Raw genomic sequence first — 13,461 nt, forward strand, 5'->3', positions numbered from 1 at the left:
CATAAACAGTATTAAACGATTTAGAAAGAAAGTCTGTGTGAACTTGAATGATTAGCTACACATCAGAAATCACTGATCGCAGATCAGGCATTAATGAACACTGTTACTCACTGTTTGTGCCGGTGCTGTCGAATCCATATCATAAAAGTCTCTAACGCCTGTGCTGACATTGCGACTGAATTATATGTAAATATTTGGGCGGGCAAAGCAGAGAAAGGGGAGGTAACAATTCTCGTTACAACGTCACAACGAGGAGATTCAAGATCAGCCCGTTTGAGCTTCCATTTTCTCAAAGGCAGAGAAAGATACAAAAATCATAATTTACTATAAATAAACTTGGGGAGCATATACAGGCTAGGGGAACTCATATTAATGTTAAAAAACCTCAGAAAGTGAAATTTTCATGTCATAGGACCTTTAAGTATATTTTGTTTGAAGTATTTTTCTTCACTACATTTCAAAACACATTTATTACGGAGTAAAAAAAAAATTTATCCCTGGAAACGAAAGTAAATAATGGGCAGGAGAACAAACTGGTGCTAATCACAAAAAAAGATGCAGACGGACAAGACTGCGCTATGGTGCAGACCCAGCTTAAAACAAAACCCCTTTGCAAGCATGTAGAGGTAAGGTAAATACATGCATCGCATTGACAGTTTAGCAAAAGGTTTTGCACAAAATAGCCAAAAAAAGTCAGTGGTGCAGGGTGTGTAATAATATATCCTCTGTGATAACTTCGTAATTGCTATTTTAATGATGTGTGATTTGACATCATCAGTATTTTGCCAAAAACCAAACAAAACTCCTACCGTCCCGTGAAGTCTAGTAGAGTAGACAGCCAACATAGCACAGTTTTGCCTCTCTCTGCAATGATGGTGTTTTGTTCCTAAATGAATCAACAGTTTAAATGATTCAATTCAATCGCAATGACTCACTTATTAACAGTGACTTTCTAACACCTACTGGCTGTTTTAATTTCACATTTAAAGTATCTTTTGATTTTATTATTATTTAACATTTTATGTCTTACATATCAACACATTATGTGTGCATTTGTAACTGCAGGTTAAATACATTCATGTCCTGCTTTAAACAGTGGGTAAATACATCGAAATCCCACATCCGATGAAGCGTCTGTGTCTCCTCTGCATTGAAAAATTGCATTTTTGTTAATTTAAAAAAGAAAATTCTAAATAATGGATTTCTTTAACTAAAAACAACTGGTTTGAGATTTATAGGCCTATCCAAGGGGTGTCAAACTCAGTTCCTGGAGGGATGTAGCCCTGCAGAGTTTAGTTCTAACCCTGCTCCAACACACATACCATGTAGTTTTCAAATAAGCCTGAATGATTAGATTAGCTGGATCACATGTGTTTAATTATCACTCTTGGCCTATCCCATTTTTGCCTCCCTCTCACTGTTAAAATGTAACAAAGTTATTTTTACTCTGAAATTTAAAGGAGATACTTTTAGCGTTGACTTGAGTAGATTTTTACTTGTACTTAAGTAAAATTGTATTAATGCAATGGTACTTTTACTTGAGTAGAATACTTTCCACCTCTGGTTTCTTCTCTCCTACAGTATGTGTTTGTAAAATAAAACTGTCATTTGTTCTCTAGGTTCATTGTTCCCATCTCGATTGTAATCTGTAATGACATCATGGCCTACCTGTTTGGCTTCTTTTTTGGAAGAACTCCACTGATTAAGGTGAACCTGTGATATCTGCATCGCAGCACTAAGCATTTGTGATAAACATTCTCCGTCTCCTCATTTTCTGAACTGATGACTACATTTCCGTAATTGAATGCATTGTGGATGAAAATGATCTTATCTCAAACCTCTTCTCTCTTTCAGCTCTCCCCAAAAAAGACCTGGGAAGGATTCATCGGGGGATTCTTTGCAACAGTGGTCTTCAGTTTCTTTGTAAGTCACCATTAGACCTTTGAGTAAGGGTTTTGGCATCATCTACAGTCCTCATAAACTATATGTACATATGTTTGCACTGCTCTGATCATTCTCTGCAGATTTCACCTTGTCATACATCACGATTAATGCCTGCACCCTATTGGTCAAACTACTTTTCAGTCATTATCTTCAGCAAGTATGAAAGCAAAGCCAAAACTGGACTTTTTAGTCAATTATAAGGCAGATATTCCCCGGTTTAGACATATCTGTATGTTGCATGCTCACCCTACCTTCAAGCAACACAAACAACTCTTATATCATTCAGTAACCCTTATGGTATTGTGTGACAACTAAATCCTCCTATTTCAGTTTGCGTACCTGCTATCCAAGTACCAGTACTTTGTTTGTCCAGTGGAATACAACAGTGAGACGAACCGTTTTGCGGTGGAGTGTGAGCCCTCAAATCTCTTCATGATACAGGAATACAGACTTCCTGCAGTGGTGCAGAATACAGTTAGATGGGTGAGTACACGATGGGGCAAAACTACATACCGTTACAGCTTAATACAGCTCTGCTCAATATCTCATATTTGAGAGGAGTTGTTTTATTCCTGAATCCTTTGAAATGATAATCGTTCTGTCGCAGTTGTTTCTTTTTGTAGTATTGGCTTATAATGAAGTCTACATCTTTCTCGTGTCTGCAGAAAACGGTGAACCTTTACCCATTTCAGATCCACAGTATTGCGCTCTCTACGTTCGCCTCTCTGATCGGACCGTTTGGTGGATTCTTTGCCAGCGGCTTCAAACGAGCTTTCAAGATCAAAGTTAGTTCACATTCAGGAGCAGTCACACAAAAAACCCTTGAATTTGTAACTTGCAGTCTGTGTCTGCTTGGAGTGAGCGTGACACCTGTGAGCTTGTGATTTTTCATTTTGTAGGACTTTGCGGACACCATTCCTGGTCATGGGGGTATAATGGATCGTTTTGACTGTCAGTATCTGATGGCAACGTTCGTTCATGTTTACATCACAAGTTTTATCAGGTGAGCTCTCAACTCATTTGGTTACACTTTTTCCTTTCGGAAGAGGACACAATCCATGAAATGGGTGCTACTGGATGTATTAAAAACCAGAATTTGACACAGCATCCAAAATGCAGATGTGTGTAAACATGGGCTTGGGCCAATAAATGAGATTTACTCACGAGTGGGCTGTTACTTTTACTATGACAGATAGTCCTAGTTTAGGTGACACAATTCAAATCAAAGAATTCTATTGAGACTTGTGCATCTTTAACTGAATAATCCCAATGTCATAAGCACAAATGTACATGATATGCTTTATTAATTTGAGTCACTTTGACCCTCAAATGTAATAAAATATAAAAGACAAATCTAAACCGGCATTCACATTATCATGTCTTGGCAGTGGTTTAGAGTGGAAATTATGTCTAAACAAACGATTTATATTATTAGATATTCATATTTAATTTGATCTATTTATATTATTTTTAATAGATAAATAGTTACTATCTGTTGTTATTATATTCAGTTTCTTATGATGTCCTTAAAGCTGCAGTAGAATATGAGACAGATAATCTGTGAAAAAATCAAGCTCCTCTGGCTCCTCCCAGTGGTCCTATTGCCATTTGCAGCAACTTTGTTTGTGTTCAAAATGTAGAAAAATGTATATAATAAGCGAGTACACCATGAATCCATTTTCCATTTTCGGCGGAGTAACCCAGTACCTTTGTGATTCTTCATAGACATAAACAGAGAGAAGTAGTTCCGGCTACGATGTTCTTCCGCAAGACGCAAGCAGTTCTGTTTATTAACTGCTAGAGCGTCAAAAGTTACTGACTGCAGCTTTAATTCATTGTTTGGTATATACTGCAAATATCCCTGTATTGTTTAGCATATCGGCACTTCTGTAATCCCAGAGGTCTGCACACACAGGAAGCATGTTTGACCCTCTGTCATTTCTCTCTTGACCAGGGGACCGAACCCCAGTAAGGTTTTACAGCAGTTGCTTGTTCTGCAACCCGAGCAGCAACTCGGCATCTTCAATACACTGCGCAACCACTTACGAGAAAAGGGCCTGCTGCCCCCTGCTGTGGAGGAAGCCCAATGACAGACGTAAAACCAGCTCATGTCCTGTTGAACTCTCTAAGCGTTCACCCATGACTGTGACTGTGATACGAGCACGCTCCTGTTCAGTGAGAGAGAGTGACGCCTGCTGCAAACCAAACTCTCACTTTTAACCCATTAGAAACTCACCAAATGAAGGAGGAAAATGACTGCAAATTTCTATTAATCAGAGCCACTGTCTGGGAAATCAACATCGAAGGTCTTCCAAGCAACAAAAATACAAAAACAAAAGATCCAAGCACATGGTAAGTGAATGTATAGCACTTTAGGAAGGAGGCTTCGTCATTGCACTGATTTTGTGATTCTGGCCTGATGTTATGAGCATTTGATTTGCTTTGCGAACGCAATAACTCATGGTTTTTGAGATGCCATAATTCTCACGTTTAACATTTTAATGTGAGCTTAATTTATAACGGGGGTCCTGAACTCAAAGCATTATGAAACAATGAGTCTAAAACAGAAGCATGTCTTTAAGTCCTACTGTTACTGCTTAAATAGCCATGTTCTCTTTCCCTTTCACATTACTCAGTGTGTTAGTGTGAGTGCTAGAAAAACTCACTTGTGTGTACATATCATCATATGCATTGTTGTACATAGATATTATACACTAGATCATATATATAGATTATACATTTATTTAAATAATCTATATGGTTTGACAAATTCTATATAATAGGAAGTTACGATAATGATATGCAAAAAGACTTGTCTTATTTTCTTAAATCCAGCATGACTCAACCTCTCTAGGTTGTGGACAATAACTTGAGCGGGTTGTTTTTGGGGAGAGAAGGGGATTTGCCGTGTTCCCCTCCGTGACCATTTGCTGTAACTACACGAGGCGAAAGATTCAATAAGCTTTTGAGGTTTTCATATCAAAAAACACTGGTGCTTTGAGTAGATAATTGAAAACCTGTACAAATGTTCTTAGATTTACACAGTTTATGTGCTTTTAATATTTTTTTTTGGTTTGTTTATAGTATCAAACTTGCAATGTTGTTTTTTAGCTGCATTTTAATTTGTCGAAATCTTTCTGAATTCTTTACCAAACAAGTGTAAAGAAAGAAAGTGTACCAAAGCACTGGCAATTTTGCTGTAAAAACAAAAAACAAAAACAAATGTTAAACCACAATTAATATTGTCAAATGCTACAATCTTACAGTAGAGAACAATAAAATCCTATGAGATTGAATAATTTCAATTATTGTAATCAAAGGCACTTACATGAGCAAAAGTAACATCACTACAGGTTACCATCATACATTTTTTAGGCTTTTTGTTAAAGGAGGTGGATTTGTAATGACCTGTGTCCTTTGCCCTAACTGCACATTTGGACTCAGTAGAGTAGTTTGGGACCAGTTGTCAATAGTTGTATTGTAAAACCTAAACAAAAAATGCAGTAAGTGTGACCCCTGTACCTTAATCATTCATGTCTGCAGTAGGTTTACATGTTCCTTTCCTTCACATCTGCTGTCCAGTAGTGAATGTGAATCAGAATGGTGTTTGTAAGTAATATGAACTATATCAGACCAAAAAGAGAATGCACCTCCAGCTGTCTACAGCTGATTTTGTGGATGTCACAATTAATTTTTTTGAGAGCTGCTGTACAACCCAGCATATAATATTGTGCAAGCTTATACTGTTCAGAAATTTGATTGAAAATGGGTTTCAAATTTGTTTTAAAAAGTGGGAACCTTTATTTATGTCTCCGTTTGATTTTCTGATTTTGTAAATGAGTTTTCAGTAGTAAATATTTACCAGAAGACAAAAAAAATTAATCTTATGGGCAATGCTGAGGAAAAAAAAATTACAAATAATTATTATTATTTTTATTATTGCAATGCTACACTTGGTGAATAAACTTCACGTTTGACTTACTCTCTGTGGTCACATTGATTTCAGTCTGACACCAAAAGTATTTCTGCAAGCAGCAATGGAGTTTATTCTCAAAATTGTAAACAGTAACATTTGAACTGACACAGACTACAAAAAAAAGAACTTAAAATGACAATAAAAAACAAGTACACTTTACAAATAACATCTTGCAGTATAGTAATAACATTTAGATGAAAGTCTAACAAAACGTAATTTTAAATGCCATTCAGATCAGACTGTAAGTGCAACATTGGCATCATTATTTAATCTAAGGTGCATCAGCAGTTTCATTGCCACATGAAACGAAGAAGAGCTTTATGTGAGCATTACAAAAACCTTGATGTAATGCATGTTGTTTTGGACATTTATGAAGTTATATGAAAGATTTCCTCTACTAGAGAATTAAAAGACCTGAATTGCTGCTCCAGAAGAAAAGCATGAATTACATAGTTAAGTGCAAAAGTCTAAATAATTTAAATTAAAAACCAGGATATAAATGTAATAGTAAAACCAACATAACTGAACATAAACTAAAAAACGTTTGTAGTTCGCACTGTGTGAAAGAGGTGTAATTTAATAAACATTAAAATATGAACATAAAAACATTAAAAGGCAAACAAAAAAACTTTTTTGTGCATTTCTGTAAGGTGAACAAAAACTCTTCAGCTCTTCTTGGACCACAGCTTTGATGCTGAAGACTCATCATGAAGACTTTGGATCACTTTCACAGTCTATTTTACCAAATGAGAGAAGATTTGACCGATATGGACGTCTTCTACAGCACAAAGCTGTCGGCTGTAGTATTAATTAGAAACAATAGAGCCTAACATTGATTTTATGTCGAACATTGAGGTGTTTTCTTCTTTGTTCACTGCTAAGTCACTATATCATTAATAGGCAGCTGTGAGTCCTCTTCCTCTACTGGAACACTATCCAAGTCGTTCCTCACAGGACAGAAGAGCCATCTGAGCGCCGCCAGCACCACACGGACCAGCAACCTCAGTAAAATGAAAGCAAACGGTACGCCAATCTCCATCATATGAAAGATGGACGTGCTGAAGCGGCTCAGGATGCAGGTGAAGGCAAAAGATCCGAGTGCCACGCAGGGGTAGAGTGAGAGCTTGGCCAACATAAAGGCGTGCTCTCGACCGCCGTAGCGCACATACGGGTGCAATGTCTCATGCTGCGTGAAAAGTGCCGTTACCCAAATCGCAAGCTGGAACAGACCGGCGAAGAAGATGATGACACAGCTGATCTGCACGGCCTCCAGCTCGTTGAGGGAGCCTCTGGGAAATTCATGCGTGAGATGGTAAGCGAGCGGCAGGCCGCCCACGAAGGCCAGCGAGAACGTGTTGAACAGGCCCATGAGGCGAGTGGCCTTGGTCACATGCAGGAAGAGAGAGTGATGAACAAACCACAGCAGGCCTATGGTGACAAAGGAACCGAAGTAAGCCAGGTACTCGGGACCGTACTCCTGAAGCGCAGCGAGGAGTTTGTCATTAAACTCCTCCTTCACCACTGATGGATCAGGCACGTTGTCTTTACTGTGAAAGAAGACCTCAAATCTATTAGTTGTCGAAGTAGAAATGACCTTTGTGACATAATACAGGTTTTGACATTAACAAGGTGTTTAAAATGATGTACTACTAAAGACAAGCACAGTGCAAATTCTTAACGACAGAATTGCTTTGGAGGGATACAAACCAAATGTCTAAGATGAGCAGCGTGGCTACGATTGCATACACCCCATCACTGAACGCCTCCACTCGCTCTTTACTCAAAGGTTCACTGGGGTGGTAGGTGTAGAAGGGCACTGAATCTGGACGGTCTTCCACCTGACCTGTGTTTATTGAAAAAGTGATAATGCAGATTACAGTAACTCCAACTGCACTATAGTTAAAAAGTTTGCATGCATTGAATCAATGATGATTTCCATTTCAAATAAAAGCTATTCATTAAAGACAGGATCACTATTTCCACCAAAATCTTTTTCAAGTTTTCAACACCGATAATAAGAGATGTTTCCTGAGCACCAAGATATCCGAAAGATGTCTGAAAGATATATAATATATATATATAATAAAAATAAAACAATTTTACACAGCAAAAAATAATAGATATTAACTAACAAAATACATAAAACAACTCTCATACAGAGTTAAATGCTAGAGTATAAAAATAAGTTTTAAAACTGGATTTAAAAACAGCAAGTGTCTGGGACTGCCTAACATATAGGGGCAAGTTATTCCAAAGCCGTGGGGCTTTGACAGCAAAAGCTCTGTCACCCCTGCTTTTCAGCCTTGTTCAGAGGTCAAACAAGAGTAAACTGTCAGCTGACCTAAGTGCTCTTGATGGATTATGTGATTGTATTAAATCATAAAGGCAACTTGGTGCCAGTCCATAGGCTAAGACTAAAACCTTAAAATAAATTCTAAAACTATCAGGAAGCCAATGAAGAGAAGCCAGTATGCGTGTGATTTGTTACACCTGCGTGTCCCTGTTAACAGATGAGCAGCATTTTGTACCATCTGTAACCGTTTAATAGAAAGCCTGATTGATACCTACATAGAGGCCATTACAATAGTCAAGACGGGTTGAGATAAAAGCATGCATATCCCTTTTAAAATCATTGAAAGACAAAAAAAAGACTTGCATCTTGATAATTGCATCAGCTGAAAAAAACCTAGATTTAATTACTGAATAATATTTTTTCAATTTAAAATCACTGTCCATTATAACACCCAGGTTTTTAACATTTGGCTTTACATATGATTTTATAACACTCAGCTCTGCAAGGGGGTCACGTGTGGCCAGGTCTAAATATCATGACTTCTGTTGTTTCTTCATTGAACTTTAAAAAATGTGAAGCCATCCAGGCCCTAACCTCCTCAAGACATAGCAGCAGTGGTGCTATAGGGTTTGCATCTTTCAGATTCAAAAGGAAGATAAAGTTGTGTATGGTCTGCATAACAATAAAACTAGATTGCAAATTTCCTAAAAATGAAAATAAGATCGGTCCAAGGATGGAACCCTGAGGGACTCCACATGAGAGAGATGCAGAGGATGACACAAAATCCCCAAGGCGAACTGATAAACTTTTGTTAGAAAAAAATACCTAAACTACTCCAGCGCAATGCTCCAACTGAGAAATCAGGATTTTATTGTCTACAGGGTCAAATCCAGGAGCATGAGGACATCATAATCACCTGAGTCAGTAACAAGAAACAGGTGATTAAAAACTTTCTACAGGGCTGTTTATGTGCTGTGGAGTGAATTAAAACAACACTGAAACACTTCCTGCAAACCATGTTGACTTAAAAAGGATTGCAATTGAGTAAAAACAACCTTTAGAAAGGAAAGGAAGTTTTGAGATAGGTCTAAAATATCCAGAATGGAGGTATCCAAATTTGATTTCTTAATCAATGGATCCACTATTGCATGTTTAATATTTAGAGACACTATTAACTCCTCAGGCAAGACTACTATTTATGATTTCCTGAATTTCCGGTCCTATGGTTTCAAAAACATTCTTTAAAGACTGAGAAGGAATGATATCTATGCAGCAGGCAGGTGTTTCATTTTAGCTAAGATGTCTCTCAAAAAGCAAAGAAACCGGTTCAAACTGGTCAAAAGCAGCAGAGCACATAATGGTGACAGACGAATCAACACAAATTTTTTAAAAACGTTTTCACATACCTCAAAAGAAAACTCCAAACTAGTTGATTGAGGAGTATTCAAAGCATTATTAATAGCACTGAAAAGAACACAAGGCTTGTTTGAGTTGTTAGAAATAATATCTGACAAGTACTTAGACTTTTCAATTTGAACAGTCTTTTGATATTTGCGCAAACCCTCCTTTAAAATATCAGAAGACACGTGTAGGCTTTTTTCCAAATGTGTTCAGCTCTCCTACATTCTTGTCTAACTGCACGAGTGGTGTCATTTAGCCAAGGTTCAACTTTTGGTTAAGCAAGAATAACCCTAAATGGAGCAACTATATTTAAAATGTTAAGGCATGTAGAATTAAATAAATCAACTCAGTATTTAGACAAGTACAGTTTATTCCTCAGTATTTAGACAAGTAGAGGACATTGAATACTCCTCATCAATACTTTTAAAAGCATCAGAGAACAATTCAACAGTTGAAGGACTAAGCGAACGACAACGACGAGCTGGGACATTTGGTTTAGGATTACGAGAGAAATACATTTAAAACAGAACAGGCATGTTGTCAAAGAAAGTAGCATCACATACCTCAATATTAGAAACAGGTAAACCATACGCCAAAACCAGATAGAATTTATGTCCATGCTCATGTGTAGGGCCATTCACAAACTGTACTATCTTTAACTAATGGCTTAGAGGGACAACAGATATGGATATTAAAATCTCCAGCTATTAACTCCAGCCAAAACATCAGAAAAGTCATCATCAAAGTCCTTACTGTATTTGGGTGGACCATAAATCACAGCACATGATGCAACTGATCCAGCTCAAAAACATTCAGCTCAAAGCCATTTAAGATGAAAGTTAGCTAGCGATCTAGCATTTACCAGTGCTAAACGTGCTGGAAATGTAATGTAAGTGACTTTCTTCAAAAAAAAAAATCCTTCCATATCCCAACCTGTGGAACGGGTGTGTATGAACAATGATAAAAAAAAACATGTATCCAATATACTGTAAGAATAAGAGATTAAAGTGTTGTGAGATTTTGCTCTCACCGATGGCTTTATTCCAGATCCATTTTAAACACTGAGAGATGTAAGGCAGGAATATGACAATAGCCAAAATGATGTAGGACTGCCAGAGGAAAAATATAGAAATAAAAATGATTAATTAAAATATTATCTGTTACAATGTATGTGATAAAATATTTAAAAAAACTATTCAATTTTATCAGCAAATGCACTTATTGTATTTATAGAAACACTGTAATTAGCTGCTTTAGTTACTAATAAATAATAAAACTCCTGTACCAGTTGGATATAGATGAATGAAAATATGCTGGCAAACAGACACATGATAGGAACCCTCATGATGACTTCAAGGATGTGTCGCTTGTAATAAGCCTGATTCCCAGACATTTGGATCTGATCATTGAGGAAGAAAGGACGGCTGAATCCATACAAGACAATCGTGGCCTATAAGACACAAAAAAACATGACTGTAAAAAAAAAAACTCAAAGCATCTTATGCTGGTGATGTTATTCAGCACATGCAAGCGCTCTCACCTGAATTAAACCAATCACCATGACACATGCACAGAACAGGAGGATGCCCAGAGTATTACTAGGGAATGTTGCCATGAGAGAAAACTAGAATAACATAAACCAACAAAAAAATTTAAAATAGTCATAAACAGGCAGATATCTCATTTCATTTAAAGACATATGAGGTGATAAAGGGGAAGAACTGGACATAGTCAAACTGTGCTGAACTAAGCAATCGTTCCAAACATCACCAGTAGAATGACTCACTCACTGTGTATGGTAAAACGGTTATAAGCATCATACATGCCTGAAATAGAACAGAGATGTGATGTCTAAAAGTCATTATACACTTTAAAAATGGATATAAAGCTACTTTACAGTGATTAGGAATACTTTAGTTGGTGTTCTCACCAGGTTAAGCAGAGCAAGAGTGTCGTCAATGCGCTTGATGACTTGAAACAACCTAAAACCAAATGCTTAAATTAACTCTTTATGCAAACGAATGAAAGCAGCAGTTACTTGAAATTAATACTTGATCGAGTGTAGTGCTTGAGGGCTCTCACCGGATATGTGCAGCCCAAGCAACAGTGACAATCAAAAAAGTCATCAAGTAGACGGCAACCTTAGTGGTGAGCAAAGCCTGAATACTCTGTTTCAGTTCCTGAGTATAGAGAGATCAGTTAAGAGATAAAAATACAACAAATTTGTGTTTCATTTGTATTTCTTAAAGGAACGGTTCACCCAAAAATGATTTTTACACCCTCATGTATTTCTAAACCAGCAGTACCAATGTCAGAGATTATATTTTACGGCCCTCAAGATATTTCTTATTCACATTTTCAAGTGTCATTATCAGAAAGCAGCAGTGGCAATAGAATTGAATAATTTTAAGTCGTCCTGCTGCCCCCTTGGAAGTGTGCCAAGTCCCCCAGTGGGCCCCCGGCTCCCAAGTTGAGAACCACTGCTCTAAACACACAAGACTTTCTTTCTTCTCTAGAACGCAAACAGACAACAGAGAAGTTTTACTTTGTTTTGTTTTTGTCTGCTTTCTGTGGAAGTCTCACAGATCAACAGCAGGGTGTGTAAATAAAGACTACATTTTCATTTTTGGTTGAGCTATTCCTGGAAGGTAGCATACTTAATATACTTTTTCACCTCATTATCCTGAAACTTTGTATGTGCAACAGGCAATATCTGTGAACACAAAAGATCATGACAGCTTTTAAACATGCATAATCTTACAGTACGTATACTTCAGCTGGGCTTTGACAGGAGCCCAGAGAACAGGTGATTTATATGTTTTTTTTCCAGCCTTCAGTTGAAAGGCTGTCTGTGAGTTTCCTCACCATTACAGTGGCGATGATGGAGATGAGCGCGTCGCTGTAGGCGAGCAGGCGATGCGACGACTGCGTGCTGCTGTATCCGTCTTTCTCCGACGACGCGACGCTCTCCAGAAAGGAGTGCGCGTGATACCTGGGCGTCCGCGTCTTCTCCATCTCCTCGTCATCGTGGTGCTCGATTATTTCGCTTTCATCATTTTCTCCCATGACCGCGGCGGTGTGTGGTGTGAGTGGACGGAGCAGGCATGGAGCCACAGTACTTGTGTTTGCAAACACATATGACACACTGTCAGCTGACCGGAAATTAGCGATGCCCGATTCGTTGACGATTCATTCATTTGAGTCGGATCTTTTTTAATGAAATAGCTTGTTCACAATGCTGAACTGATGCGTATGACTGAAATCGCGTGAGAGGTTCTCGAAGAGACGCTTTTTTTTCAGAATGATCAGAGAACCGTTGTTAGATCATTTAGAGTGAACCGAAGATTTAGTGAAAACCAGGTTACTTTAATGGCTAAATTATTTTTTCCTACAATTTTGTTCGTTTCTACAATATTTATGTTTTCATCGTAAAAATCGTTGTGAAGCAAACTGCTATTTGGCGCATAAAATTTACATAAAATCGTCACTGAATCGTTTTGAACTGGTTCTCTTGAACGGACAGTTCTGTGAGCCGGACCTCGCAGCTAAAATCACAGGTGACCGAATCAAATAAAGAACAACATATCTATCCAATACCATTTTTATTCTCACAAAATGTAATTTTCCGTAGTTTACCACTCAGTATGTATAGCATTTTAAAATATGGAATTACCATACTGACAAAACTAGAATTAAATAAAAAAAATGTATTGAGAAAAATCTATAAATAATGGTTTGAATTGATCGTTACGTCGTTTGAAATGAAAGACAGTTTGACGGTTAAAGACATCGCTTGTTGTTTTCACCCTATGTTGTTACGTACTTTCAGATGTTAGCACTAATAAGT

General features: G+C 37.5%; 2 protein-coding genes across 4 annotated transcripts in view; one reads left to right on the forward strand and one right to left on the reverse strand.

Annotated features, from left to right (window-relative positions):
* The window catches only part of cds1 (CDP-diacylglycerol synthase (phosphatidate cytidylyltransferase) 1), a 23,403-nt gene extending 16,687 nt beyond the window's left edge, over positions 1–6,716 (forward strand). Inside the window, exons 8-14 of one of the 2 annotated variants that reach the window (XR_008175610.1) lie at positions 1,620–1,707; positions 1,855–1,923; positions 2,275–2,427; positions 2,610–2,729; positions 2,844–2,947; positions 3,899–4,296; positions 6,571–6,716. Coding sequence is in view for 1 of the 2 variants with exons in the window: in XM_052592477.1 (XP_052448437.1) it covers positions 1,620–1,707; positions 1,855–1,923; positions 2,275–2,427; positions 2,610–2,729; positions 2,844–2,947; positions 3,899–4,034 (670 nt within the window). In the remaining variant the exon portion in view is untranslated. Of the gene's footprint in view, positions 1–1,619; positions 1,708–1,854; positions 1,924–2,274; positions 2,428–2,609; positions 2,730–2,843; positions 2,948–3,898; positions 5,926–6,570 lie in introns of those variants that run through there. The other variant, XM_052592477.1, reaches the window with a different exon arrangement.
* Positions 5,965–12,779, reverse strand: LOC128002833 (endosomal/lysosomal potassium channel TMEM175). Of its 2 annotated transcripts, none has more exons than XM_052592476.1 (10): positions 12,480–12,779; positions 12,289–12,327; positions 11,697–11,794; positions 11,545–11,596; positions 11,405–11,440; positions 11,155–11,238; positions 10,900–11,064; positions 10,602–10,723; positions 7,628–7,711; positions 5,965–7,467 (listed from the first exon to the last, which is right to left on the reverse strand). In XM_052592476.1, exons 1-10 carry the CDS (start codon positions 12,678–12,680, stop codon positions 6,798–6,800), a joined length of 1,551 nt encoding a protein of 516 aa, XP_052448436.1. In that variant the 5' UTR covers positions 12,681–12,779; the 3' UTR covers positions 5,965–6,797. The 2 variants fall into 2 exon arrangements, with proteins under 2 accessions (XP_052448436.1, XP_052448435.1); XM_052592475.1 differs by having other exon boundaries at positions 7,628–7,763; positions 10,645–10,723; positions 12,480–12,775.
* Between the last annotated feature and the right edge of the window lie 682 nt (positions 12,780–13,461).

Source organism: Carassius gibelio, chromosome A5 (genome assembly GCF_023724105.1).
Source record: "Carassius gibelio isolate Cgi1373 ecotype wild population from Czech Republic chromosome A5, carGib1.2-hapl.c, whole genome shotgun sequence".
NCBI classification, from domain to species: Eukaryota; Metazoa; Chordata; class Actinopteri; order Cypriniformes; family Cyprinidae; genus Carassius; species Carassius gibelio.

Excerpts from the sequence above, each read along its gene's own strand:
- LOC128002833 (XM_052592475.1), bottom strand. The coding sequence starts at position 12,680 with ATGGGAGAAAATGATGAAAGCGAAATAATCGAGCACCACGATGACGAG. Across the intron at positions 12,328-12,479 it reads CCATCATCGCCACTGTAATG|ATATTGCCTGTTGCACATAC; the intron begins GTGAGGAAACTC and ends TTGTGTTCACAG. Across the intron at positions 11,795-12,288 it reads CAAAGTTTCAGGATAATGAG|GAACTGAAACAGAGTATTCA; the intron begins GTGAAAAAGTAT and ends CTCTATACTCAG.